Source organism: Saccoglossus kowalevskii, chromosome 1 (assembly GCF_978046115.1).
Source record: "Saccoglossus kowalevskii chromosome 1, keSacKowa6.1, whole genome shotgun sequence".
Taxonomy (NCBI): domain Eukaryota; kingdom Metazoa; phylum Hemichordata; class Enteropneusta; family Harrimaniidae; genus Saccoglossus; species Saccoglossus kowalevskii.
The window spans coordinates 25,196,513-25,222,327 of record NC_140641.1 but is presented as its reverse complement, the minus strand read 5'-3'; the positions used below and the strand labels follow the sequence as shown (position 1 = coordinate 25,222,327).

The window sequence follows — 25,815 nt, the reverse complement described above, 5'->3', positions numbered from 1 at the left end:
TTTGTCAGAATTAATTCAAACGTAGAATACGTAGACATATGTCTTGTTTTGTTTTGATTAAAACAACTACATTTAATTAACCTCTGCTAGTAACATCCATACAGCGCTTATTTTAAATAATGAAATTCTGGAATTGATGCTAGATTTAAAATATATTAAAACTCTAGAAATGTATCAGGCAAATGATTCACCAATGTAATGTTCCGTGGACAGGACATTTTGCAGATTATGCACTGCCAGGAGTTTACCACAAATACAATTTAACAAGAAAACAAACAGCTGGCCAACGACTATATGTTACATTAATTAATGTGTTTAATCTATGTATATATTATGCGATGTTTGAAAAGTGAAACGCAAATTAAAAACATTCGACAATTATTACAGAGTACATTAACAACCTTCGACAATTATTACAGTAAAGGAAAATAAGAAGACAAAAAAACATACCAAACAACACAGGATAACATTAATATACTGAGCCATGTCGTCACGACAGGGCGGTGTGTGTGCATCCAACGCAAGATTAATTAAAATATAATTACATTTCTTTGAAAACGTATGTCCAGTTTCGTTGGACACGAACCTATCATTCCGGCCGCGTTTGTTTGGTTGTTTCTAATACACGTGTACAAATAGATAAATGCCACGACTGCGTAAACAGAAATAAAGTCCAGTGTCCGAGTATTGAGGGGATCAGTGAGACAAGACCAAGACCGGAATACCCAACTGAAGGTGAGTTAGTTGAAATTTTTTACACTATATTTTTTGATTTTCAACAAATGTCGCACACACACACGAGTTTGACTGTTTTTGACACCGTGTTTACGTTACGTAGCACTACAATAATTGTTTGGTTATTTATTACAAATTATCGAGTACGAACATCACATGCCGCTGCTCAAATCGTGTTACGTGTCTCCAACGAAAAACATGACTAATACGCTAACCACAATAGATTGCGTTAAAAGTTCTAAATTTAGTACACTCTGCTATCAACTCTTCATCAACTTCCATCTGTGTGGTGATATGCGATGTACACATTGTATTATATAAATCGAAGACTCAAATTTAATTAACACTGTGGACCATAGAAATGGCACTGAAAATTGGAAGCAGAACTTAATTTGGTGAATTCATACGAACGAAGAGAAGACTGCTACTAAGATTGTGTATAATCTACCACCCCATCCTGTACTATGTCACGAAGTTTCACCACTAACAATTAAACGCGAATGTAGGCTCCTATTTGAAAACATTGTACACGTACTGAGACATGGCGATGTGTATTTTTAAACTCGTAGCATGATTTCGTTTTTATTGTAATACATTCTTTGACATATTAGCTTCGATGACGAGCTGAGAAAACGTCCTGGAAAATTAACATATTTGTAATTAACTCAGTTTCCATCAATTACTGATTCTGAAAAATTGTTCAGGGAAGCAAACGGCGGATATGTTTTGCAAAAACATTCTTTGCTTAAGGGGTTCGCGGTGAGGAATATCGGAAGTAAGAATGAAACAAGTTATTTCTTCAGTTGTGTCCGTTATTCTACTGCTTAAAGGGCGATACTCATACTTATGATTTCCATTTGAAGAGCGCATTAGATTGCGGGGTAATCCATGTTTATCAACATAAATGTCGCACATGCGCGGCGCGACGACTACCGCCCTTTAACATTAATATTTAGATACCACAATTATCCGATTGTGATGTGTACAATCTGGTTCTGTGTTATGTTAATCTTTTCAAAGCCAGATAAATAATTATAGTTTATTGTATTATTATATTTATTGTACAAAACACGGAAATAGAACTCTTAAAATTTCGCAACATAGTATCTCGAAATCTTAATCGGTAACGTATGGTGAAACAATCGTATATAGTTTAAAGATGATTTTGCTTAACATGGACAGACAGGCAAAGTGGCTCTGAATAGAAAACGTTATTTACGTGACTGTCCGAATTAATAATTATATAACATTTAAAAAAATGTCCTCCCGATTTACACCACGTAGAATTCACGGAGAGTGATCGTCACTCATTTGCGCAAACTTTCAACAATTTTACATTACTTTCATTTACTCCCACAAAGTTTAATTACAAAGACAGTATTTTGTTCACATGCTTTTCAATACACATATTTTGTTGAATGACAACGTTATACTAGATGAACAATGGTATATCCATCACCAGACGTCAGTGTCAATTTATGTTATTTCAATGTTAATTTTGAGACAGCTCATTAATATTTTAATTGATGAATATGTTGATTTTTTTCCATTCTTTTCAACCCATATGTTAATTTTTGAGATAATTACGGTGATCGACCATGTGGCCGATGGTGAAGTTCTATCAGTCATTAACAAAAAACAAGCAAACAAACACGACTATTGTCTATTGGATGAAGTCATTCCAATTACAGGGTTTCTGCTATCAAGATTAACGCAATTCATTGTACAATGTTGATAAGACTTTTTGCTTCTAATGTTTCATTTCAGATCTACACACGGTATACAACAATGAAGTTACTAGTAGTTCTGTTGTGTAGTTTGGTAGTACTACACTACGTGTCGTCCACTACTTTGGAAAAAAAGGCAAGTTGAATGTAATGTGAATCAGTTTTATACAAATCCGACATGTTCTATATAAACATAATGCACGTGGCATGGTTTAATAGCGACGGTGAATGAATATCAGTTACGAATAGCGGAAAGACCTCATTGTCCACTAACATAAGTGGAGTAAACTACGATTTTCTAAAGGAAATGCCCTGATAAGAAACTCAATAAACGACTGACAAACAAAATACATCACCAAATCACAGGCAGAGGGCATGCATATCAAAGCCTTCGTCGGTGATTTAATGGCAGGTGTTTCGGAAACATCCTGGTGAACATGTGGTCAACTAATGATTCTGCATGCTTGTTCGTACATTCAATATGTACACAGTTATTATGTTTTTATGTAGAACTGATCATGTATTTTTTTTATTTTGTATATTCATTATTGTGTTTGCGTTCTTATTTTTTATTATATTATTGAAGTTTATTGAGCGTCATCGATAATTCATTATGTGTTATAAAACACTTGCTAGCCAAGTTCTTATATTATCAAAAAACACCGAAATAATGTACGGACTATATCTCATGAGTGACCCTCGTTTATTAGATTTTCAATGTTTTACTCGCCTAAAATGTTATATTGTTTTGAAACGATAAAACTAATATGTAAATCGTAATTTGTGGACTATAGGCTTAAACAATGTTTAGCTCTGTTGAATATATGCTGATTATTTTATTTTGATAAATACGTTTATAAGCCCTTGTTAGCATAGCACTGTGTGGGTAGACCTACTCTGTAAAGGAACCATTGCTGCCTTATGTCTACCAACTACTGACTATGGCAGTCGCTATAAAAAAATGATAAAATCGATTGGTTTGGCATCTAATCCTGAAACATTGGAGCTTTGAAGCTAGCCCGCTCTGAACTGTAGGCCGCTTTATTTTATTTTTGGAGAGTCTTCTGTATTGTAGGATACGATTTCTCATAAACTGTACAGAATTCAAATCTCTCGTTATATGATACTTGAGAAAATTTCTGCAGATCATGCAAAGTGGGAATGTAACTCTCATATTTGAAACTATCACCCTCAGCAAAATTACGTGTTTCTACATTTCTCAAACAAATCTCCAAATACATGCGCAAACAGGAGTTGAAAGCGCAATTCAGCCATGATTTCCAAAGTCAAATATGCTTGCATGAACTAATGTGAATAATGTCACATAGTATGGCGACCAGGAACTGCCATAATATATGGAATTAATATAAATACACAAGCGAAAAAAAACATGTGAAAACCACATACAGCCATGTTTTATATAGTTTGGGTAACTTTGCTGAATAATATTTTCTGATGCTATTATTAAAAAAAAGATTTAAAATGATTCAAAATTTCATCTACAGTAATGAAGTTTGCAAACATACAACATATGTAATGTAAAATTTTAGTTCTACAATTCTAAAATGTAATGTTTATCATAATCAGCATCAAAAGGCCTTTCATACAGTTAACAACAATGCAGTCGAAGAGGCAGTGCGTAACGAACAATTCCTACAAGGAACGTTTTTTTCTTATAACGGCAACACCGAATACTATATTTCACAGCCTCTATAACACACAATTCACACGAATTAAAGGAATAATTGTCTTCAAGATATCATTTTTATCGTCAAATAATGCAACCCTGCAATATAATTAGGGAGACATTTATATTGTTTTTTTCATAGTACCTTAATCTATCTCTTATTTCTTTAATACATTCATATGATCGTTGATTTGGTTATTTCGAATTTCATCGAGATGCTCAATTGTTAGTTCTTGAGATACTAGTAATAGTATTCGCACTTACTGAAGTCTTACAGGGTTATCCCTAATAATTTGAGCTGAAGTAGAACATCATTTTATTTTCTATTAAAAATATGCAACCACTGGGCAGCAAACGTTCTTAATTGTATCATTTTGTAAATTTAATTATTTGAATATAATTCGTTAAATCATTCTTCCATTGTACAATAGAAACGAACGTTTGGTGCGGAAGGTGATACCTCAAGTGACTCCAGTAGCAGTGGTAGTAAGTCAAAAGAAACAAAAAGCAGTGGTCACTCAAGTGGTTCAAGTGTTAAGTCAAGTAGCTCGGAAAGCAGTGGTTCTAATAGTACTGGCTCTAGTAGCAGTCGTAGTTCAAGTGGCTCTAGTAGCTCTCCAAGTGATAGTTCAAAGAGCTCCAGTGGAAGTTCTAAGTCAAGTAGCTCGGAAAGCAGTGGTTCTAATAGTACTGGCTCCAGTAACAGTCGTAGTTCAAGTGGCTCTAGTGGCTCTCCAAGTGATAGTTCAAAGAGCTCCAGTAGAAGTTCTAAGTCAAGTAGCTCGGAAAGCAGTGGTTCTAATAGTACTGGCTCCAGTGGCAGTCGTAGTTCAAGTGGCTCTAGTAGCTCTCCAAGTGATAGTTCAAAGAGCTCCAGTGAAAGTTCTAAGTCAAGTAGCTCGGAAAGCAGTGGTTCTAATAGTACTGGCTCCAGTGGCAGTCGTAGTTCAAGTGGCTCCAGTAGCAGTGGTGGGTCAAGTGGATCAAGCAGTAGTGGTAGTTCTTCAAGTAGCTCTGGTAGCTCTTCAAGTGATAGTTCATCTGAAGAACCCACAAACCCTCCTCCAATTGATGGATGTGAAGGTAATTATACGTTACAAACTACTTCTAACAGAACAATGCAAATGAGACCCAACTTCTAAATTGAATGCAATTTATACCTGTATATTTCAGTTAAATAACATACATCATTCAACTAATGTGGTAAATAACAAATACAAATTAAGAAACCAAAAATATCTCTACATACAATGAATATTAAAGCAATCTGATCAACCACTTAGTTGTCATAGTTGACAACAGCATCATTCACGATGATGGAACAACTCAAAGCATGGAATTAACATGTCCACAACAATATGCAATGAACATTGAATAGTATAGCTAACAGAAGTCTCTCAACACAGTCGAAATATTCACTTCCTATAAGTCACGCCCTCTATCCATGACGCTACGGTAACGTAAAAATAACGAGGATTAGAAAAAATGCCATTTAAACTATTCTGATTGCTTATGTTGTCTTTCATTAATTAAATAAAACCTAGAAAACAGTATTTTGAATTGACAATATTTGGTCGTGAGAACGACTAATCAAAAGCTTAAGTGAAATATGCAAGTGCACCTAACATAATTGATCAATTAGATGATATCGTAACACAGTATATTCATTATTTTCGGCAGCAGTGAAGTGTGGTTTAGCCGTTCTTACCATGTTTACCACGATTCTCTTGTATTTTACAGTACATGGTCCAGTATGTTCTTGTATAGAGTATAAAATATTTTTGCAAAAGAAGTGCTGGTGGGAAGCAGCAGCTGCATGCCAAGCTGATGGAGGAATGCTTGCAACTGTGGACACTCCCATTGCATTCTTTCACATTTCGGTAACAATCACAGATGGCGATGCCGTAGAAATGATTGACGATGGTTTATGGATTGGGTTGAATGACATAATGATGGAAGGGACATATTCTTGGATTGATGGCAGTGTTGTTACCCCAGGGGATTGTTATGAAAACTGGTACGGTGCACAAGGAAATAACATGAATGACTGTATATCTGTCAGGTAGGCTAATCTATTATGATATTCAAAATGGGACCTATGCGATGAACGGGTAATATACCAAGAGACTACAATGCTTGCTGTGTGTTGTTATTGGTCAGCACTCTTGAACTAGAGGTTTTGGTTATAAACAATTACCTAAAATGCCATACACTTGTTAATTTTACCTGAAAAACCTTTATCCACTTTTGTTTTGCAAAAACACTTGACACTTCGGGTCGATTGTATTCTGAAGGCATAACAAACCTATGCTTGTGAGACAAAACTAGTTTTCCACTAAAGAAGGAAGTTAACATATTAAGTATCCCTTAATAACTCAATGGTGAAGAATACTTTTATGTAGATTAGTCAAATGTTATATCGTATTGTTATATAAACCGATTGACAGTGTTATAGTATTAATCTAATTACCTGCAAGTAAAATATTAAGGTTTTGTGGAAATTTTAAAAAATATGTACTTTTATATTAACTGATGCATATCATTATATATTCAAGGGAAGACACGTACTATAAATGGCAGGAGGATAACTGCATGGATGAAAAAGGATACATATGCATGTACTTCAGTAAGTAAACATGACTAAATTTTAAAATGAAGGCAAAATTAATTATGCAATTGGCATTCCCATCTGTCATCAATAAGTGTTTGAGTGATTCATGTGAATGAATTCAGAATGCATTGGCATTTTTAAAAGGTATTTACAATTATCAAAAGGTCACAATCAACTAGATGATTTACATAATATAACTGTTTCTTTGATCATGGTAAATTGGAACATTGGACGTGATGGCACAGTAGTGGTTAAAATACTATTAAGTTTGAAAGTTAGGTGTTTCGCTCGCAACAAAATCCCTGCAGTCATTGGCAAATAATGGACAGATGATATATTAATGTTTCAAAGAAAGTAAAAGATTCTTCGAATTTCGGTCAATATGGTGTTTTGTCGTAGACGTAGTATAGAACGCGTTTATGACACCAAACAACTTGTACATTATTTCTAGATGTTCAATGAGCTCATGTTTAGTCAGTTTTATCATTCAAGGACTGTTACATCAATATAAAAATACTAAATTTCTCTCTCTCTAATTTCCAGACTGTGATGACCAGGATGACTGTCAATCCTGTGCTGAGGTACCTGATTACATGATTCCAATGCCCGGCGGTGGAGATTAAATTAGAGGCACACAAACCTTACTCATGAATGTTATTCGCTTGTCTACGACTTTGACAAGTTCCGACTTATTATAATGCACACAAGACAACATGAACATAGGCATATATTGCACATGCACCTATACGTGGTATAATAAAAAGGCAATTGAAAAGCACTTAAAAGAAGCAGCTTTCATTTATTAATTTTCAACACTTCTTTCATACAGTGATAGTGATATGATGTCACACGCAACGTAATATTACCGTAATTGGTATAGTACAGGTGTGATGGTTCAAATACCAAAATGGCAACAGTAACAAAAAGACTTCCCTGGCGGCGATGATAAAATACGAACACGGAGCCAACAGATGAGGTTTCAACTGGTACTGGTATTATTATACTCTGCAAACATCAAGTACAATAACGCGGTAAAACTCCAAACCTCCAATAACTAGATACTTAAACTCCAATACAACGAGATCTCCGATCTGAACTCGGTGCTGAACAACTCCCCTATATATACCCACACTGTCTATAAAGAGACCATTACATCAGCATACATAATGAGTCTGGAATTTACGACAAATTTCTAGAATGTTCCATTACCTTCTACAGTGTCCTATTACCTATTTAACCAGCTTCTAAAAATTCCACCCAGACACAGCACAGTTCTAGAACATTCTCAGTCACATGGAAGTGGTAAACAAGTCGTATGCGACATATGGAAATGAGTTTTTGTGTGGCTACTCCTTATATGAAAGCTGAGTTTATATTCAATGCAAATCTGACAATCATTGAAATGCAAAAACCCACCCCCCAAAAAACATACATCAATGTGCACCAACATTGAACAGAATCTATCATTACATTCAAAGAAATATGACTAGCACCCAAATGCATCATCATGATGAATAAAATCTCCCCTTTTCATATCTGAAGAATGGTTCAGGGCACAGAATTCAGCCAATTAGATCTGATGGTAAAGAAAATCCAGGTGCATATGTATGTCACCATACATGATCTTTGTGTTAAGTTAGAAAGTGATCGATCAGAGCATGTGAGAGAAATAGCTCCAGACAGATGAACACACGCACAGAAAGTCTTTGTTCAAAAGAGGGATTAATATACTTCCTTATCTTATATATGTCTTGCTTTGAGTGGTGGGATAATTCTGAAAATATATCATCTCAATACTTACATTAATCAAGAAATAATTACAATAAGACAACACAATGAAAAAAAAGCTTATCTTGCCATGCACTACTGTGTACAGTGTATATACATACAGTGAATGACAAATTTGATTTTTGATCAGAACTGTACAAAATCATCCAATCTCTGGCAATAAGATGTATTGTATGGTGCTTTCCTTATCTTTTCTGGCATGCTGCTAAAACAGCTGTACCTACAAATGAAATGCGTACAGCAACTGCAATACTAAATGCTTTATGTCTAGTGTATTAGACGACTTGTTGTGCACAGCACAGCACAGCACAGCACAGCATTCACGTCCAGAATGGGACATGATTAAAACGCATAGGGTTAAATCATGGAGGTAAAAAGAAAGATTAAATAGACTCGCATTTAATTAACTACACTCGCACAGGTATCCAAATGGGGAGTAAATCTACACTACTCAATGTAAACTGCAACTCTCCACCAAAGGTACATTACTACATGTCAAAAACAAACAAAATTATTTATAACAATCATGGACTAGTGCAGTCTGGGCATCACTTAAGGATTCACCTGAGACATGAATGTATCTAATATAACGACCAAGTTGTTTCATCAGGAATTGAAAAATTCTTGATCGTTGACTGCCCATGCTGGTTCGATGATGCTCTCTTCCGGGTAGACGATGTGTTTGACAACATGTTGAATAAACATAAAGGGCATAGAGCCATAGAAAACCAGGGGTCAGAATGGATGATGACGTCATACACATATGATTGTAATTAACATATCCGGAAGTACGTTAAATTTTCAGCAAACATCTACAGATTTTCCCTGTGTTGCTTTGGAAAAAGACTGTCGTAGCTTTGAATGCGTGAATTCGTTTAAATACGCTACGATTCCGTCTATACAGAATATATTTTTCGATTTTTTTTTATTATCTAAATTTGTTGTTTCATAATGAAAAATAACCGGTATTTTCACCAGAGTAGGTGGTCGTTTTGACAGGCCTATATCTACATCACTGCAACTAAGTGACCTCTTTGCGTATACACTCAACACAGCAACATCTCTATCAGGTGATTGTATGACAACTCTTGAGTACGTGTTGGAAGCATGTGCTGCATGAAAGACAAGGCGTGTGTCAGCCTCCTCATAGTCAGATCTTAGAACATCATTGGGCTGTACTAGATTAAATGAAATGGCCACATCATCCATTCCATTTATAAATCCACCAGCGAGAATGACAGTTTTACCTGCAGTCAACATTTCTAGATCTATATGACACCATCTTTCACATAAATATGCACTTAGATTAGTTTTGGTGACAGGATTGTTGATATACTTGCTCCACTATCTAGGTACAGATGTGTTAGCACCAGAATATTTACTGCTGATTTGGTCATTTGCACCGTAGCCAGTCTAGCCGTGGTTTACCCAAAACGCTGCGAAACCACGGCTATAGCCAGTCAAGTTCTGCCAACAAAATGCTCTTATTATTCTTTCTTAGAGTTCCATCCGAATGTGCCAGTGCAAAAGAAACTGCAGATAGTTCATATGGCAGTACGTTTTTCAGATCAACATCCCGGGTTGTTGCTGCAATTATCAGTCTTCCAAACAATTCTGTCAGCAATCACATTCTTAACTTTCTCATCTTTTGTCTTTACTGCTTTCTTTTGTACTAGATTTGCAAATGTTATTAATTTCAAATGTGGTATGGAATCCCAGAAGCTTTTCATTCTTGAATGAACTTATTCATATGTTCTTTATCAATTTCCTCAGCATACACCATATTAGGTCTCATTTCTGTTAGTACCACAACTCCTGAACTGTGAATGGATTTATTATCAACTCTGATGTGAAATACTGTCAGAAGCTTCTGCACATCACTTTCATTTCTCGTCAGACGCTGTTTTATTAATTCCTTGCGCACACTAATAAATTCATTCATCTGCAGACTACACACGTCTTTTGTTGCAGTTGTTATCCCACCACGTTTCTTGGAATCCAGGTTGACAGACTGTTCTAGGGCCATATCTGTCCAAACCTGACTGTAATGTGTATTCGAGCGACTAACAGGGTGATTTCCCTCTTCATATACCTGGGGGCTAGTGTATTGCAGTTGATTCATATCAGAAAGATACATGGGTAACCATGTTGAGTATTTGGTTCTATCCATGCATTAAAAAAGGCACCATTCCAAATTTCAAATTCCTCAACTATTTCACCTTTCTTTACAGCTTGATCTCTGAATATTTCAATCTATCTGTTTAAACTTTCATCATATGTATCTGGTGTTCAGGTGATTTCCAGCACTAGTTTATAAGCTCTAACACCACGATTGTAGGAATTACCATTTAGTAGAGAAGATGCTGTGTTAGCGCCATATGTGTTAGATTATATGAGAAGATCTTCTAGACCTGTGTTTGCAAAGCGCTTCCCTATAAACAGCCAAGTAGTTGAGAGCTATATGGAAACCACCCTTTCTGATCACAGTCTCATTAAACTGTTCTCCATGTCTCCACTGCAGTTTCTTTTCTTTTACATAAATCGCCAAGTCGCATGTGATTCTGCCTGTCCCAGCACCTTCGTGAACTTGCTTCATGACTGTATACACAACGCTAAATTCAGTTGGAGAACCTGCAATCATAGGGCATAGTAACCAATCTCTGTGGTTGGTGGTTTATTACATTGAAGTACATTGAAGTGCATTAAAGGAACTCCAGCTGGATACTACTTGTCTCTCTGGATTAGACATATGGTTGATATCCACTTAAAACAACTTAGTAGGGTATATGCGGAGAATTGTGCATACCAGATCCATTGATAATTGACTTTTTTCCAGGTCTTTGTTACGTTGGTGCCATTCAACATTGATGCTGTTGAAGAGGTATGTGACAGTTGGTCTCTTACCAAATAATCCACACTCCAGAATATTATGAACATAGTCTGTTTCAATTAATGCTTTTCTCCTGACAGTATGGTCTGCATGTACAACTCTGAATGGCTTTAAACCAAACTGTCCCCTTTGGTACACAACCAATGTAGTAGAGTGAGTGGTTTGCTTGCCATCTAAAGTTTCTTCAATGATACCATCTGCAGCCATTTGGACAAATGCACTAGGAACAATATTGGTAGAAATAACAACACCTGTATTCTCTGCGTGGGCTAAGCTTGTGTCAACCACCTCAATATCAACATAAGACGCACAATGTCCCAAACGGTTCAAGATAATAATAGCTTGTTTGACACAGTCAGGTGCCTCACAGTCATGGCTAAACTGATATGTTTATGCATTTTCTTCCTTCCATGTGTTGCACAGTGTACAATATCTTGGCTAATCATGGTGATATGTCGCTCATCTGCTTCATTTTGACAACATCAACTATGATTACCAAACTCACTGGTCTCTACATCCTTCTTTGTAGTCAGCCATCTCAAAACCCAGTAAAGGCTTATTATTTCTTTAGCTTTTTCATTCAAGAGGTCCTCATTGTCAGCTGGATTGGTATTAATTCCATTGCAATCTGTCAAATCACCCTTGATAATTAGTGCAGCATGATAAAGTAACTGCATTGGGCTTTCTGCATTCCCAGATGTGGTTCTTTCACAGTTGGACATATCCGTGGACATACTTAAGCAAGTAGTAGCTGCGGCATTAATTACATCCTGCAGTGACATATCACTTGAGTAAACTAGTTGTGGCTTGTTACGGTTTGCTAATAAACACACACACACACACACCAATGTTTGGTGAGCTGTAAGTAGTGCAGTGTCATCTGCACAAATATACCAATCAAAAACGACCTGGAGCCCTGTGAACATACTCAATTTGAACACCCATAATATAACTTTGCTGCCAGCTTTTTACATTTTAACAGGGCTAAAAATTGACCCTAAAATGACCCTCTAGCTGAAAATATTTTCAAGCATTTTAAGCACTAGGGATGCTACAAAATCAAATTTCTAGGCTACTTGTGGAAATTGGCTCCTCGACTATATATGGATAATACTATATAGCTTATATGAATAATACTACATAGTCTATATGGATAATACATGTACTATAAAGCCTACATGGATAATACTATAAAGCTTATATGAATAATACTACATAGTCTATATGGATAATACTATATAGCCTATATGGATGATACTATAAAGCCTATATGGATAATACTACATAGTCTATATGGATAATACTATAAAGCCTATATGGATAATACTATATAGCCTATATGGATAATACTATAAAGCCTATATGGATAATACTATAAAGCCTATATGGATAATACTATATAGCCTATATGGATGATACTATAAAGCCTATATGGATAATACTACATAGTCTATATGGATAATACTATAAAGCCTATATGGATAATACTATAAAGCCTATATGGATAATACTACATAGTCTATATGGATAATATTATATAGCCTATATGGATGATACTATAAAGCCTATATGGATAATACTAGAGTCTATATGGATAATACTACATAGTCTATATGGATAATACTATAAAGCCTATATAGACAATACTATAAAGCCTATATGGACAATACTACATAGTCTATATGGATGATACTACATAGTCTATATGGATAATACTATATAGTCTATATGGATAATACTGTATAGCCTATATGGATGATACTATAAAGCCTATATGGATAATACTAGAGTCTATATGGATAATACTACATAGTCTATATGGATAATACTATAAAGCCTATATAGACAATACTATAAAGCCTATATGGACAATACTACATAGTCTATATGGATGATACTACATAGTCTATATGGATAATACTATATAGTCTATATGGATAATACTGTATAGCCTATATGGATGATACTATAAAGCCTATATGGATAATACTATATAGCCTATATGGATAATACTATATAGCCTATATTGATAATACTACATAGCCTATATGGATAATACTATATAGTCTATATGGATAATACTATATAGCCTATATGGATAATACTATATAGCCTATATGGATAATACTCTATAGCCTATATGGATAATACTGTATAGCCTATATGGATAATACTATCTAGCCTATATGGATAATACTGTATAGCCTATATGGATAATATTATACAGCCTAAATGGATAATATTATAAAGCCTATATGGATAATACTATCTAGCCTAAATGGATAATACTATAAAGCCTATATGGATAATACTATATAACCTATATAGATAATAGAATACAGCCTATATGGATAATACTATATAGCCCATATGGATAATGTTATACAGCCTAAATGGACGATACTATATAGCTTATATGGATGATACTGTATAGCCTATATGGATAATACTATATATCTTATATGGATAATACTGTATAGCCTATGTGGATAATACTATACAGCCTATATGGATAATATTATAAAACCTATATGGATAATACTATATAGCTTATATGGATAATACTATAAAGCCTATATGGCTAATACTATATAGCCTACATGAATAATACTGTATAGCCTACATGGATAATACTGTATAGCCTATATGGATAATAATGTATAGCCTATATGGATAATACTGTATAGCCTATATGGATAATACTATAAAGCCTATATGGCTAATACTATATAGCCTATATGAATAATACTGTATAGCCTACATGGATAATACTGTATAGCTATATGGATAATAATGTATAGCCTATATGGATAATACTGTATAGTCTATATGGATAATACTATATAGCCTATATGGATAATACTGTATAGCTACATGGATAATACTGTATAGCCTATATGGATAATACTATATAGCCTATATGGATAATACTGTATAGCCTATATGGATAATACTATAAAGCCTATATGGCTAATACTATATAGCCTATATGAATAATACTGTATAGCCTACATGGATAATACTGTATAGCTATATGGATAATAATGTATAGCCTATATGGATAATACTGTATAGTCTATATGGATAATACTATATAGCCTATATGGATAATACTGTATAGCTACATGGATAATACTGTATAGCTATATGGATAATACTATATAGCTTATATGGATAATACTATATAGCCTATGACATTCTCATACTGTCTCTATGAACAAGTGTAATCTTATATGAATTCCTGATTGTGTTAGAATACATTTAAAACTTAATTCTCATCCAATATCCTATTTTTATTGCTTAAAAAAATAAATTGAAGACATTATGAACTAGTTGTGGCAGATATTTATACCCACTCACAGTCAGTTGGTGTACATGTGATAATAACATAAATGCGACCAATTTACTGGTATTTACTATATGGGGCAGCCATCTTGAATACAACTTGAAATTAAATGAAGAGTCAAATTTAGAAATGGGTTTTTCAGTCTCCTACAAATCCGAAAAAAAATAAGAATCAGTTTGGGAAAGATTAAGCTAACCAAATTCAGTCGAATTTGTTGTTTTTGTGTGGAAAAATCTCATGCATATAAACAACTAATTACACAAAGAACATAGAGCACAAACACAAAGCAGTCATTTATTAACTATGAGGTCGTCGCTGATTGGCCTCTGAGTTGAATGATGATTCCGGTTTCAAGAAAGTGTTTCTCAACTTGTCTCTTTATTTAATTTCAAGCCTAAATATTGGTAAATTGATCGCATTTATTTTGTTATCACTTGTACACTAACTGACTGTGATTCCACTATACACACCGAAATACATGCATTTGGTTGAATGACCCTCAATTAATAAATGAAATGGATAAACAAAGATGAAAATGGTCATCTTGAATTATGTGCAACCAACTGCATTAAATCAAGTATTGCATCTGATATAAGTTCAGGGTATGAGTTCTGAATCCAATGCCCACCCTTTTCAAAGATTATACCACGTCTGGGCTTTTTCCGATGGTCTGTAAAAGATTCAGAAAATGTGAATTTTACTAGTTATGTTTAAAGTGAATAATAATTAAATTATGGTATTATTGTCACTACTATTCAATTTTCCTGACACATTTGGGTAAGAAAAATGGACTACAACAATTAAATATTATATGCCATGTGAATTTCGGGGCCAAACATTTGAAATCATGGGGGGGGGGGGGGGGGGGGTGAACGAGTGTGACCGGTGCAATTCTTTTTTAAAGTTTCTTATCTGTACATTTTTATTTTTCAACAGTCAAGTGTTTTCCTGCAGCACTTTTCTTTTGGGGAATACAAGTAGTTATTAACCCCCCCCCCCCCATTATTTTAAATCATTAGTCCCTTACAGAATATAGAGGAAGGTGGAGTTCTGAAAATTCATTGATTCATCAAAAGATTAGCCTAATATGTTCATTCAAAAGTTTGACAACACATTTATTCCAAAACAGAAGTTCTGCCAACAGCACTGCACAAACCAGTATGTTTTTACACTACATTGAGTTGTGTAAATATCAAAAATATTTTAATTCTATTCTGAACAAAACTTATACCAGCGAATTTATCACAATATATTACTGTAAAATGATTAATCTTCACTGATTTAGCATTTCAGGCATATTCAGTGGGTTTTAAATAAGCGTATTTTTCAGTCAGCGAAATAAGCAAAATTGAAACCTAGTGAATAATTAACAGTTTTACAGTTACTGTAGCTATGCTGAAATTGACTATTAACAATTGAATATACTCACCTTCTTTATTTTCATTCACACAGTTACCATACTGATCAAAATGTAACACATCGTCATCTTTGTCTACTTTAACAATTCTCATTCCTTCTCGAGCAATGGCAGATTGAACAATTGGATCGTCTTCTACACCTATGATCATGATCGGTAATGACTTGCCCCCCAGGATTTCAAGATTTTGCCTACTCTGAAATGAATGATTCATCACTGTGCATTAGATAGGTGTATCTGTGCTTTGTAAATAGGTATTCTTGACACAGGTGCCAGTTTTCAAAACTGATCTCGAAATACAAAATCCCTCAATCATTTGTGTCCCTCTCCAAACACTAATAATCATATTAAAAGTTCCAAACAAATGAGAGGTCACATAAACACGTTCTCCTCTCATTAACAAAACGGCAAAGACATGCATTGATCCCCTTGTAAATAAGAACAAGCCGACATGGCTTCCAGATCTAAGCAACTCTGTCCACTGATCTTAATAAATACTAGTAAAAGAATAAATATTTATTTTATGTCAGAATATGCATACCTTTAACCAATCCACTCTAGCCATTTCATGAATGAGTGCGATCATATAAGATGGCTTACTGACACGAAATCCACTCATCTTTATAGACATCCATGGTATGACTTTTTGCATCGCATCACCAATGATAGCAGCATTCATTAAAGCAGACACTGTTTTCATGAGTCTCAATGACCTAACTGCCCTGCAACAATATTTAAGTAATAATGAACAGTGCCATATTGGGTGAGGAGAAGAGACTATGGCAAGATAATGCGCAAGGTGAAGCCAAACACATCATCGCATCCTGACCCTCCTCTGAATTTATTATGATGTTGAAGAAGATTATTGTTATAAATCACCACCATCATAATTTTAAAAAATAGTAAGTTTTCGAAGCTTTTTGTTGAAATGAATTTCCTTACAATGGATGATGATGTAAAGGTAAAACATAAAAACCTCTAATTGTGATAGTGGTGATTTATAATACAGTAACGTTCAATGATATGACACAGTACCTGTTGTGCTATAGTAAACAAAACTGAATGAAATATTATATGTAGATCAAAGTTATTTGCTAGCTGTGTAATGTTGGAATATAATCTGTCCAAGCATGATAGATGTACGACTCTGAAAGAGCATTTTATAATACAAAATGGTCACCAGTCGGCCAGTTTGAACCAGACCTGTAAAAAAGATGTGCATAAATCACAGAACTCAGAATTGAATAATGTTGTAGAACAAATAAACTGGTCTTTAATGTGTCTGCCACCAGCACTAGCAAACCTACAATACAATACAATACAATACAATACAATACAATACAATACAATACAATACAATACAATACAATACAATCATGGAAAGTTGATTGATGAGGTATTGCATGATGAATTTAAACATTATGTGTGGGTGATATGCTTTTCTATCTTTGAAAGTAAACACTGCATTTTTTAAAGCCATCCAGGATGCTCTTCACTACTATCTTGCACTGATTCATCATTGTTTATTTCTTCTTTGGATTATGAAGTGGTTTTCACTAAATTGTTCACCTAGTTTGTATGCTCATTCAAGGCTCTATACTTGTAACATGTTTAAAACAGAAATTAAATTGAAAAAATAGTTGCTACTTCCTGCTAAGTTACTTTGCAATAATAAATCATGAAAAATACACATGGCGAATTATTGAAAATGTCATAATTTCCTTGCCTGGTTATAATAATTTTAAAGTGATAGTTGCCATGGCAATTCATTTAAATGCATTATTTGTTTTAGTTTACTGCGATAATAAATTTCCTGTAATTCTTTTGCCTTCTGTTCTCCAAAGAGTATACTGTAGAATACTGTGGAATACTTTATTTTCGCTGGAATTAATTTTCACTGAAAAGGCTTTTTGGGCGTTTCGTATGGAATTTATTTTCAACGATTTTTGATGAATTTAATGTGAAATACTAGTATAGGAAAAAAAGTATATTCGCTGGATTTTATTTTCACAAAATCATCCCTTAAGCAAAAATAGCAAAAAATAAATTCCAAGCAAAAATAAAGTATTCTACAGTAGTTTATTTCCGTTGGAATTAATTTTCACTATTTTCGCTGAAGGAATGATTCAGTGAAAATAAATTCCATACAAAACACCCAAAAATCTATTCAGCGAAAATAAATTCCAGCTAAAATAAAATATTCAACAGTAAACTATGACATACCTGTGTGGCCATATTCCTATACCAGACATGAACACTACTGAGTCAGTTATATTTGAATGCGCACATAGCTGACTTGCAGCAGTACCAGAAGCACTGTGACAAACCAGTACTGTGACCCTGTAATGATAATTTATTAGTTACACCATGCTGAGTGGTAAATGGTAAATATCAAACATTCAAGAGGCATGCATTTTCTCCTGGTTTTTATTTTAATTTTAACTTGCAATATTGAGAAACAAAATGACAAAGTAAAAGATGAATATACATGTGGCCAATGTACAGGCTATGCACATGTAAACATTACCTAGACTGCTGGTTGTGTACAAGTAAACAACACCTAGACTGCTGGCTATGTTCATGTAAACAGCACCTAGACTGCAGGTTGTGTACATGTAAACAACACCAAGACTGCTGGCTATGTACATGTAAACAGCACCTAGACTGCTGGTTGCATGCATGTAAACAGCACCTAGACTGCTGGCTATGTACATCTAAACAGCACCTAGACTGCTGGTTGTGTATATGTAAACATCACCTAGACTGCTGGCCATGTGCATGTAAACAACACCTAGAGTGCTGGCTATGTGCATGTAAACAGCACTTAGACTGCTATCTATGTACATGTAAACAGCACCTAGACTGCTGGTTGTGTATATGTAAACATCACCTAGACTGCTGGCCATGTGCATGTAAACAACACCTAGACTGCTGGCTATGTGCATGTAAACATCACCTAGACTGCTGGCTATGTACATGTAAATAGCACCTAGACTGCTGGTTGTGTACATGTAAATATCACCAAGACTGCTGGCTATGTACATGTAAACAGCACCTAGACTGCTGGCTATGTACATCTAAACAGCACCTAGACTGCTGGCTGTGTATATGTAAACAGCGCAGAGACTGCTGGTCGTGTACATGTAAACAGCACTTAGACTGCTGGCTATGTACATGTAAACAGCACCTAGACTGCTGGCTGTGTATATTTAAACATCACCTAGACTGCTGGCCATGTGCATGTAAACAACACCTAGACTGCTGGCTATGTGCATGTAAACATCACCTAGACTGCTGGCTATGTACATGTAAATAACACCTAGACTGCTGGTTGTGTACATGTAAATAACACAAAGACTGCTGGCTATGTACATGTAAACAGCACCTAGACTGCTGGCTATGTACATCTAAACAGCACCTAGACTGCTGGCTGTGTATATGTAAACAGCGCCTAGACTGCTGGTCGTGTACATGTAAACAGCACTTAGACTGCTGGCTATGTACATGTAAACAGCACCTAGACTGCTAGCTATGTATATGTAAACAGCGCCTAGACTGCTGCTCGTGTACATGTAAACAGCACCTAGACTGCTGGCTGTGTACATGTAAACAGCACCTAAACTGCTGTATATGTGCATGTAAACAGCACCTAGACTGCTAGCTATGTACATGTAAACAGCACCTAGACTGCTGGTCGTGTACATGTAAACAGCACCTAGACTGCTGGCTATGTACATGTAAGCAGCACCTAGACTGCTGGCTACACTACAGTTCTCGCGGAAGCTTTGGCTTTTGTGGCATCATTGTCACCTACGCATGGCTTCATTGTCGCCTCAGCATCGTGTCATTGTGGCATCAGCTTCGCGTCATTGACAATTGAAGCTGTGTTCGCCTCGCTTATTCTGTGGCATCATCGTGGCCTCAGCTTCGCAGTCTCATGGCATCAACATGGCATCAACATGGCATCAGCTTCAAATGATTTCGACATGAGTATGATCTCATTATTTTCACATGGAAAAGCAGTAGAGTAAAAAAAAAAACATGTACAGAAGTTCGATATGTAATCCATTTGAAATTCAAGGCGGTAAGGGGAATAAAATAATATGACCAAGAGTAAAATGACATTTTAAAAAGATATCTTGTTTAATTATTTAATGTTGCGAGTATTGGGTACCAAAAACTTTGTGAAGTACATTGCAATCTGCAAGGTGACGAGTGTCATATTGACTGCAAGGAAAATCATGATAAATTTAAATCACACGATGCAATCGTCGTTCGGATACAACGCAATTTGCTATACGAAATGAAACTGTTTTTGTTATAAAATTACCTTATTTTCGTTCATTTTATTTGCTGGTAAGAGAACTGATTCAGATTCCTCATTTTGGTGGTATTTTTCTGTGTTTCGTTTAGTTTTAGCAGAGTCCGATCCCATGCCCGGACTACATACATGCAAAACACACGTACGTCGCCTGGTGCGTCGGCGTTGTCGCCTGCCATCTTGATACAAAGTTCCAAAACAAGTGCGTACATTTCTAACTATGATTGGATGGTTGTGGTGGAGTCGGTCTGGTAAAATTTTACATCCAATTTTCAAAATAAAGTCACGATCAGTGACCTAAGCTTGACCTATACGTACTTTAAAAGTATTCTCACAAAAAATATTTTCGAATAAAAACGAGCCACATGCTCTGTAAAAAATTGAATAGCACTTGACATGCAGAAATAATTTATTGGGCTTCAGAAAAAAAACGTGTCCAGTGGTGCCCAGTCGATGAACAATTTGAAACCTATGATACACACGGAAGTCATTCGATACTGAATATCATCGACCCCAATCTGGTTTACCTTATTTCCCAACTTGCAAAACTGATTTGTATCTCAGCCCAGTTTGTTTTCTTTTTTTGAACTGAGGTCAAATCCCGGCCGTTTGTCAAAATATACCGATGTTGTTTAGTGAATAATTGTGAAGCCTGTCACAGCACAGTGAATCGACGCCAGAGATTGGATGGTACGACGACCCTTAAATTAGCGTCAAATATGCTTTGTTGCAACATCACAACCTGGGAGCACACAACCTGGGTCACAGAACCATATTTGTCCGTGTTATCAACGGGATTTTGCGAGAGAACCACACCCACACTTTCAACCATTTTTGGCGCGGAATTTGCCAACAAATGTTGAAAAACTTGTGAATTTTATGGATTTGAATAAAATAAAGCTAGCGATTGGTAAAACTGGTTAATAATATATCCCCCGATGCTCTTCGATTTTTTAAATTTTATTTCAAGGTGAGAGATGGATAATTGAAGTTCCATCGATTTCAAGGCAACTGTTTCACCACGACAACTCTATGCCGTGTTGTAGTTTCGCGAGGTAAAACAAAAATATAGATATAATAAATAGTACTTGTTTAATTATTTGGTTTTACAGCCCGCAAATTACGGGACATGATCCCAATGAATTACGATAAATAAATGCTGATTGTGTTGAATGACAGACGTCGGGACAGTTTGGAGAAACCAACAGGGATATTCCAAACAAATTATTGGGACACAGTCGGTAGACATTTCAAACAAATGAAATTATTAACGAAAGACGAGATTTTTCCAGATATTTACGAACATACTGTCATACTAAATATATGCAAAATTGACAAATACACAAAGAGATATTAGGTTTTATTTTAGCCTTAGAAATATTTTCTTTCACTCAGTCCATGCGTGGGACTTCTATTTAGCTTCATGGTCCTTCGGCTTGTCTTCTCCTTGGGGGAAATACAATAATTATACAAATTGTAAACTCAACACAGTCAGGAAAAGAAACCCAGACAACCATGTCGTACTTCTGTTGAAATACATTTTGTAGCAGTGCGTCACGTCAGAATAAGTTGTTTAAAATAAAATAGTCAATCCCAGCCAAATCTAGGTCAAAGGGTCAGATTGCGTGCATATAATAATAGATAGTTAAAACAAGAAGTATTTGAACTTTTGACGGTTGTTCAACATCTATGCACGGTTACTAAACTAGTAACCGTGATCTATCAAAACCAGAAAATTGTTAGTAGTCCGAATTTTTGCACAGTCGAAAATAAAGCAGAAATTCAACAAGCGGTTGCAAAAGCGAGCGATTGGAAAGCGGAAGCGGGCGAAATGAGTTCTGTACTTCTTTGTTTGATGAAGCAATGCTGATGCCACATTGTCGCCATAATGAGGCCACAATGAAGCGAAGCGATGACCGCCTCAACTTTTTATGTCACGACATTGAAGCGACACTGAAGCCATAACAATGCCATAATGATGCGATGCTGAAGCAAAGCTGACGCTGAAGTGAAGCCAAAGCTTCCGCGAGAACTGTACTGTATGCTCATGTAAACAGCACCTAGACTGCTGGTTGTGTACATGTAAACAGCACCTAGACTGCTGGCTATGTACATGTAAACAGCACCTAGACTGCTGGCTGTGTACATGTAAACAACACCTTGACTGCTTTCTATGCACATGTAAAACAGCACATAGAATCTTCTCTCACAATCTTGTAATATCCATATCCTTCTATATGGCCATCATGCCTACCTGTTTACATTTATAGTTTGCAAAAAGTCCTTGATAAATTCGGCTTTATGTTCTGATGTGAAATAATATGAATCTCCTCTCACAGTCTTGCAATATCCATATCCTTTAGATGGAGAACAAAGTTGAAAAACCATATAAAAATAAATTCTGTTAGTGGCACAAGTGTATCACATGATCCTGTTTTACTCAGAGGTGCTCGGGTACCTTGCTTTAATAAATTAGAGAAGTAATCAGAAAAGTCGCTTGAGTATCAAACTCCACTGAGCAGATCAGATAGGCAAGTAGTGCACCAGCCAGCAAGCAAGGTACCAAGCACAGGCTTAGTTTTGATTACTGATTTGGGCACTTATGTTTCATACAAAAGGTAGAATTATAGCATGGGTTGAAGTACAGCTACAGGGAGGGGTAGCATGAACCTCTTGATCATGAACTGTCAAATTACCACGTTTGCACTTGGAATGCTGAACAACTCTTAATACTCATGATTGGAATGTCAAGCAACCAATCTAATCCGGGCTACCAATACAGTTTGCAATTTATTGGCCAGTTAATTTTATACCCAAGTATTATAGCTGTTTTTTGCATTTAAAAAAAAAAATTAAAACACGCCAAACTTGTCTGAAAAATACAGTCTATCAACTATTAATAAAAATAGGATGATTCTGCTACCATTTGCGACCAAATCAGATAGTGTTGTACTACCAGGACAAAAATCAAGGATAACATGCTACCCCAGGATATAAAATAAACTACATAAATGTGGCAGCTGTATGATCCAGAAACCTCCCCCCCCTCCACATAGACTCTAGCATTGATCCCCTTTCTGAGTTCTATGCGGCCTGAGGTTGTGTGGTGGGACGTGTAATTACAATTTTACCATGGTGTGACCTCAAACACACGACAACTGTATTATTATTCATGGGAATTTATTACGGAAAGAGTTCCTTAAGACGCCCTCAACGGTAATTGTATATACCCTTCCAGATAACTATACGTGTCTGAAAAAGGGCATATACAATTAAAAATGGGAGAGCGGCACTAAAGAATTGGTACTTTTATTTACACTGTTTGCATTCATAATATAATCATTTTTTTATGAAGTAACTGAAATATAAATAAAATTTGAGACTGACTTACCCGGAAAATTTGGTAAAATAACTCTTGCATTGGCCGCCAAAAGGTATGGCGTTATGAGAGCAAAGTCTTTATGCGACGCCGGGGATCCATGGAGACAGACGATAATAGGGGCATCCCGTTTCCCGATATCAACGTAGGAGACATCGAACACGTCGCCGCAACTTTCGACCGTCGTCACTTTCAGTTCAAAATCGGCAACTTCCCTAGAACAGTAACATCGAACGATTGGATGCCGGCGCTTGAGGACAACATGTCGCATTTGTGTGACCAATACGGTATTGTGACGACGATACAGAGACGAGGCGGAAAGGGCAGCAGACGGATTCTGGCAACTTGAAAATGTACTAGAGTTGTTGCTGATAATATTAGCACGCTTACTAAAGGGTTGAAAACAAGGAATTACATAGGTCTTGCTTGGCAAGTGAACGTAGTGAAACTTTCGTATCATATTTGATCACCGTCCTACACTCTCCACTCTCAAACACATCGCCGGTGACCAACCATTTTTAGTACCTTCAGGTTTAATGGTTGTTGCCGCAGGGTGGCGCTGTCTTTCAACGCTTACAACTTACAACAGGTCAATTGCGTATTTAATTCTCAATATCTCATTCTCAATATATGAATATTCAATATATACCATTTGTTAGCAAAAATCACTTTTTCTGTTTTTGACGTAATTTTGCGTAATTATTTGTCATTTGGAGAAAAAAAAAACTCTCAAAAACTTTTTTTTTTTATTATTGACGTATTGCAACAGGTGAAAACAGTACTGACACTACGAGCACCCCCTTCTTGACACCCATTTATATCACTGTACTCTTCAATGCCTTGATAATTTGTATCCAAAACTTCATCACTCATTTAAATTTATATCACAAAAATGTAAATTCCTTGGCAAATCATTATTATCTCATGTATTGGTATACATTTATCCAATTTTAGAAACCCTCATTATCCTATAATCTGAACAAAATTTGTGAACTAATAATTGATGAAAAATTAAAGGGTAGTGGTTGTGCCATGCATGCATGGTGATTAGAAGACATCAAAGGAGTCGTCGTAGTGCATGTCGTGCATAGGCCAAAACCCGAACTCCATAAGAATTTCACCATTAGAAAGGCGCATTGGATTGTGGGAAAATCAATGTTTATCACCACAAACTTTCCTTTTTAAGCTGAATATATGGGTATCAGACATTAATAAATTATCACAATCTTTCCATTACTGTAAAGGCATTAATTATTCACTGGGTTTTAATTTCGCTGATAGGAAAAATCAGCTAAACTAAATCCATGTGACAATAACAAAGGGAACTCACCGTTTCTCTGCCAGATTTGTGAAAATGCTCAATCATTAAAATAGTGAAATTAAATGCCAAAATAGATGGTTTCACAGAAATTGGACCATCTAATTTCCCTTAAAACAATAGTACTTTTTTGTATTTCTATTCAACCATAGAGAATGGTCGCTTTCAGATTCTATCAATCCACTTTGATGTTTTTTACCTATTGATAAGAAATAACTACTAGTATATCTTTGAGCCTTCATAAGTGTTTTTTACTTAACTTTACTTTGAAATCACAGACTAAAACCAATAAAAATCCAACCACTCCAAAAATAATTATATAATATTTTTTCTTCTAATTTCAGAACCCTGGCTGAGGGTCATGTCATCATACACTATATTACTGAGTATTATTAGCAAAATAAAGCTACAGTAGTACTGCTTATAATAACAATAATCCATTTTTTGTTCATTGCAATATCTTGTGTTATGCGTTAAATACAAAGTTGCATAGTTGCGTCAAAGCATTGTGTGGGATTCAACAAACACTAAACTATTTTTGAAGGTGTTTCCATACCTAATAATGTGTTATGCTGTCACAGTGTAAGGCCTGCTTT

At 35.5% G+C, this 25,815-nt stretch overlaps 2 protein-coding genes and 1 long non-coding RNA gene across 3 annotated transcripts; 2 read left to right on the top strand and 1 right to left on the bottom strand.

The window, feature by feature from the left end:
- Positions 1-644: 644 nt before the first annotated feature.
- LOC100371517 (uncharacterized) lies at positions 645-7,548 on the top strand. The gene is made up of 6 exons (XM_006816153.3): positions 645-735; positions 2,503-2,598; positions 4,581-5,232; positions 5,890-6,211; positions 6,705-6,775; positions 7,304-7,548. Exons 2-6 carry the CDS (start codon positions 2,524-2,526, stop codon positions 7,381-7,383), a joined length of 1,200 nt encoding a protein of 399 aa, XP_006816216.2. The 5' UTR covers positions 645-735; positions 2,503-2,523; the 3' UTR covers positions 7,384-7,548.
- Positions 7,549-14,706: 7,158 nt separating this feature from the next.
- On the bottom strand, positions 14,707-24,442 carry LOC100371361 (uncharacterized protein F35H12.5-like). Its single transcript, XM_002734505.4, has 6 exons — positions 23,914-24,442; positions 22,777-22,879; positions 18,425-18,541; positions 16,743-16,923; positions 16,214-16,397; positions 14,707-15,454 (listed from the first exon to the last, which is right to left on the bottom strand). Exons 1-6 carry the CDS (start codon positions 24,359-24,361, stop codon positions 15,324-15,326), a joined length of 1,164 nt encoding a protein of 387 aa, XP_002734551.2. The 5' UTR covers positions 24,362-24,442; the 3' UTR covers positions 14,707-15,323.
- LOC144351331 (uncharacterized) lies at positions 24,439-25,655 on the top strand. The gene is made up of 2 exons (XR_013420420.1): positions 24,439-24,490; positions 25,564-25,655. It is a non-coding gene; the product is annotated as an uncharacterized LOC144351331 (long non-coding RNA).
- The last annotated feature ends 160 nt before the right edge of the window (positions 25,656-25,815 follow it).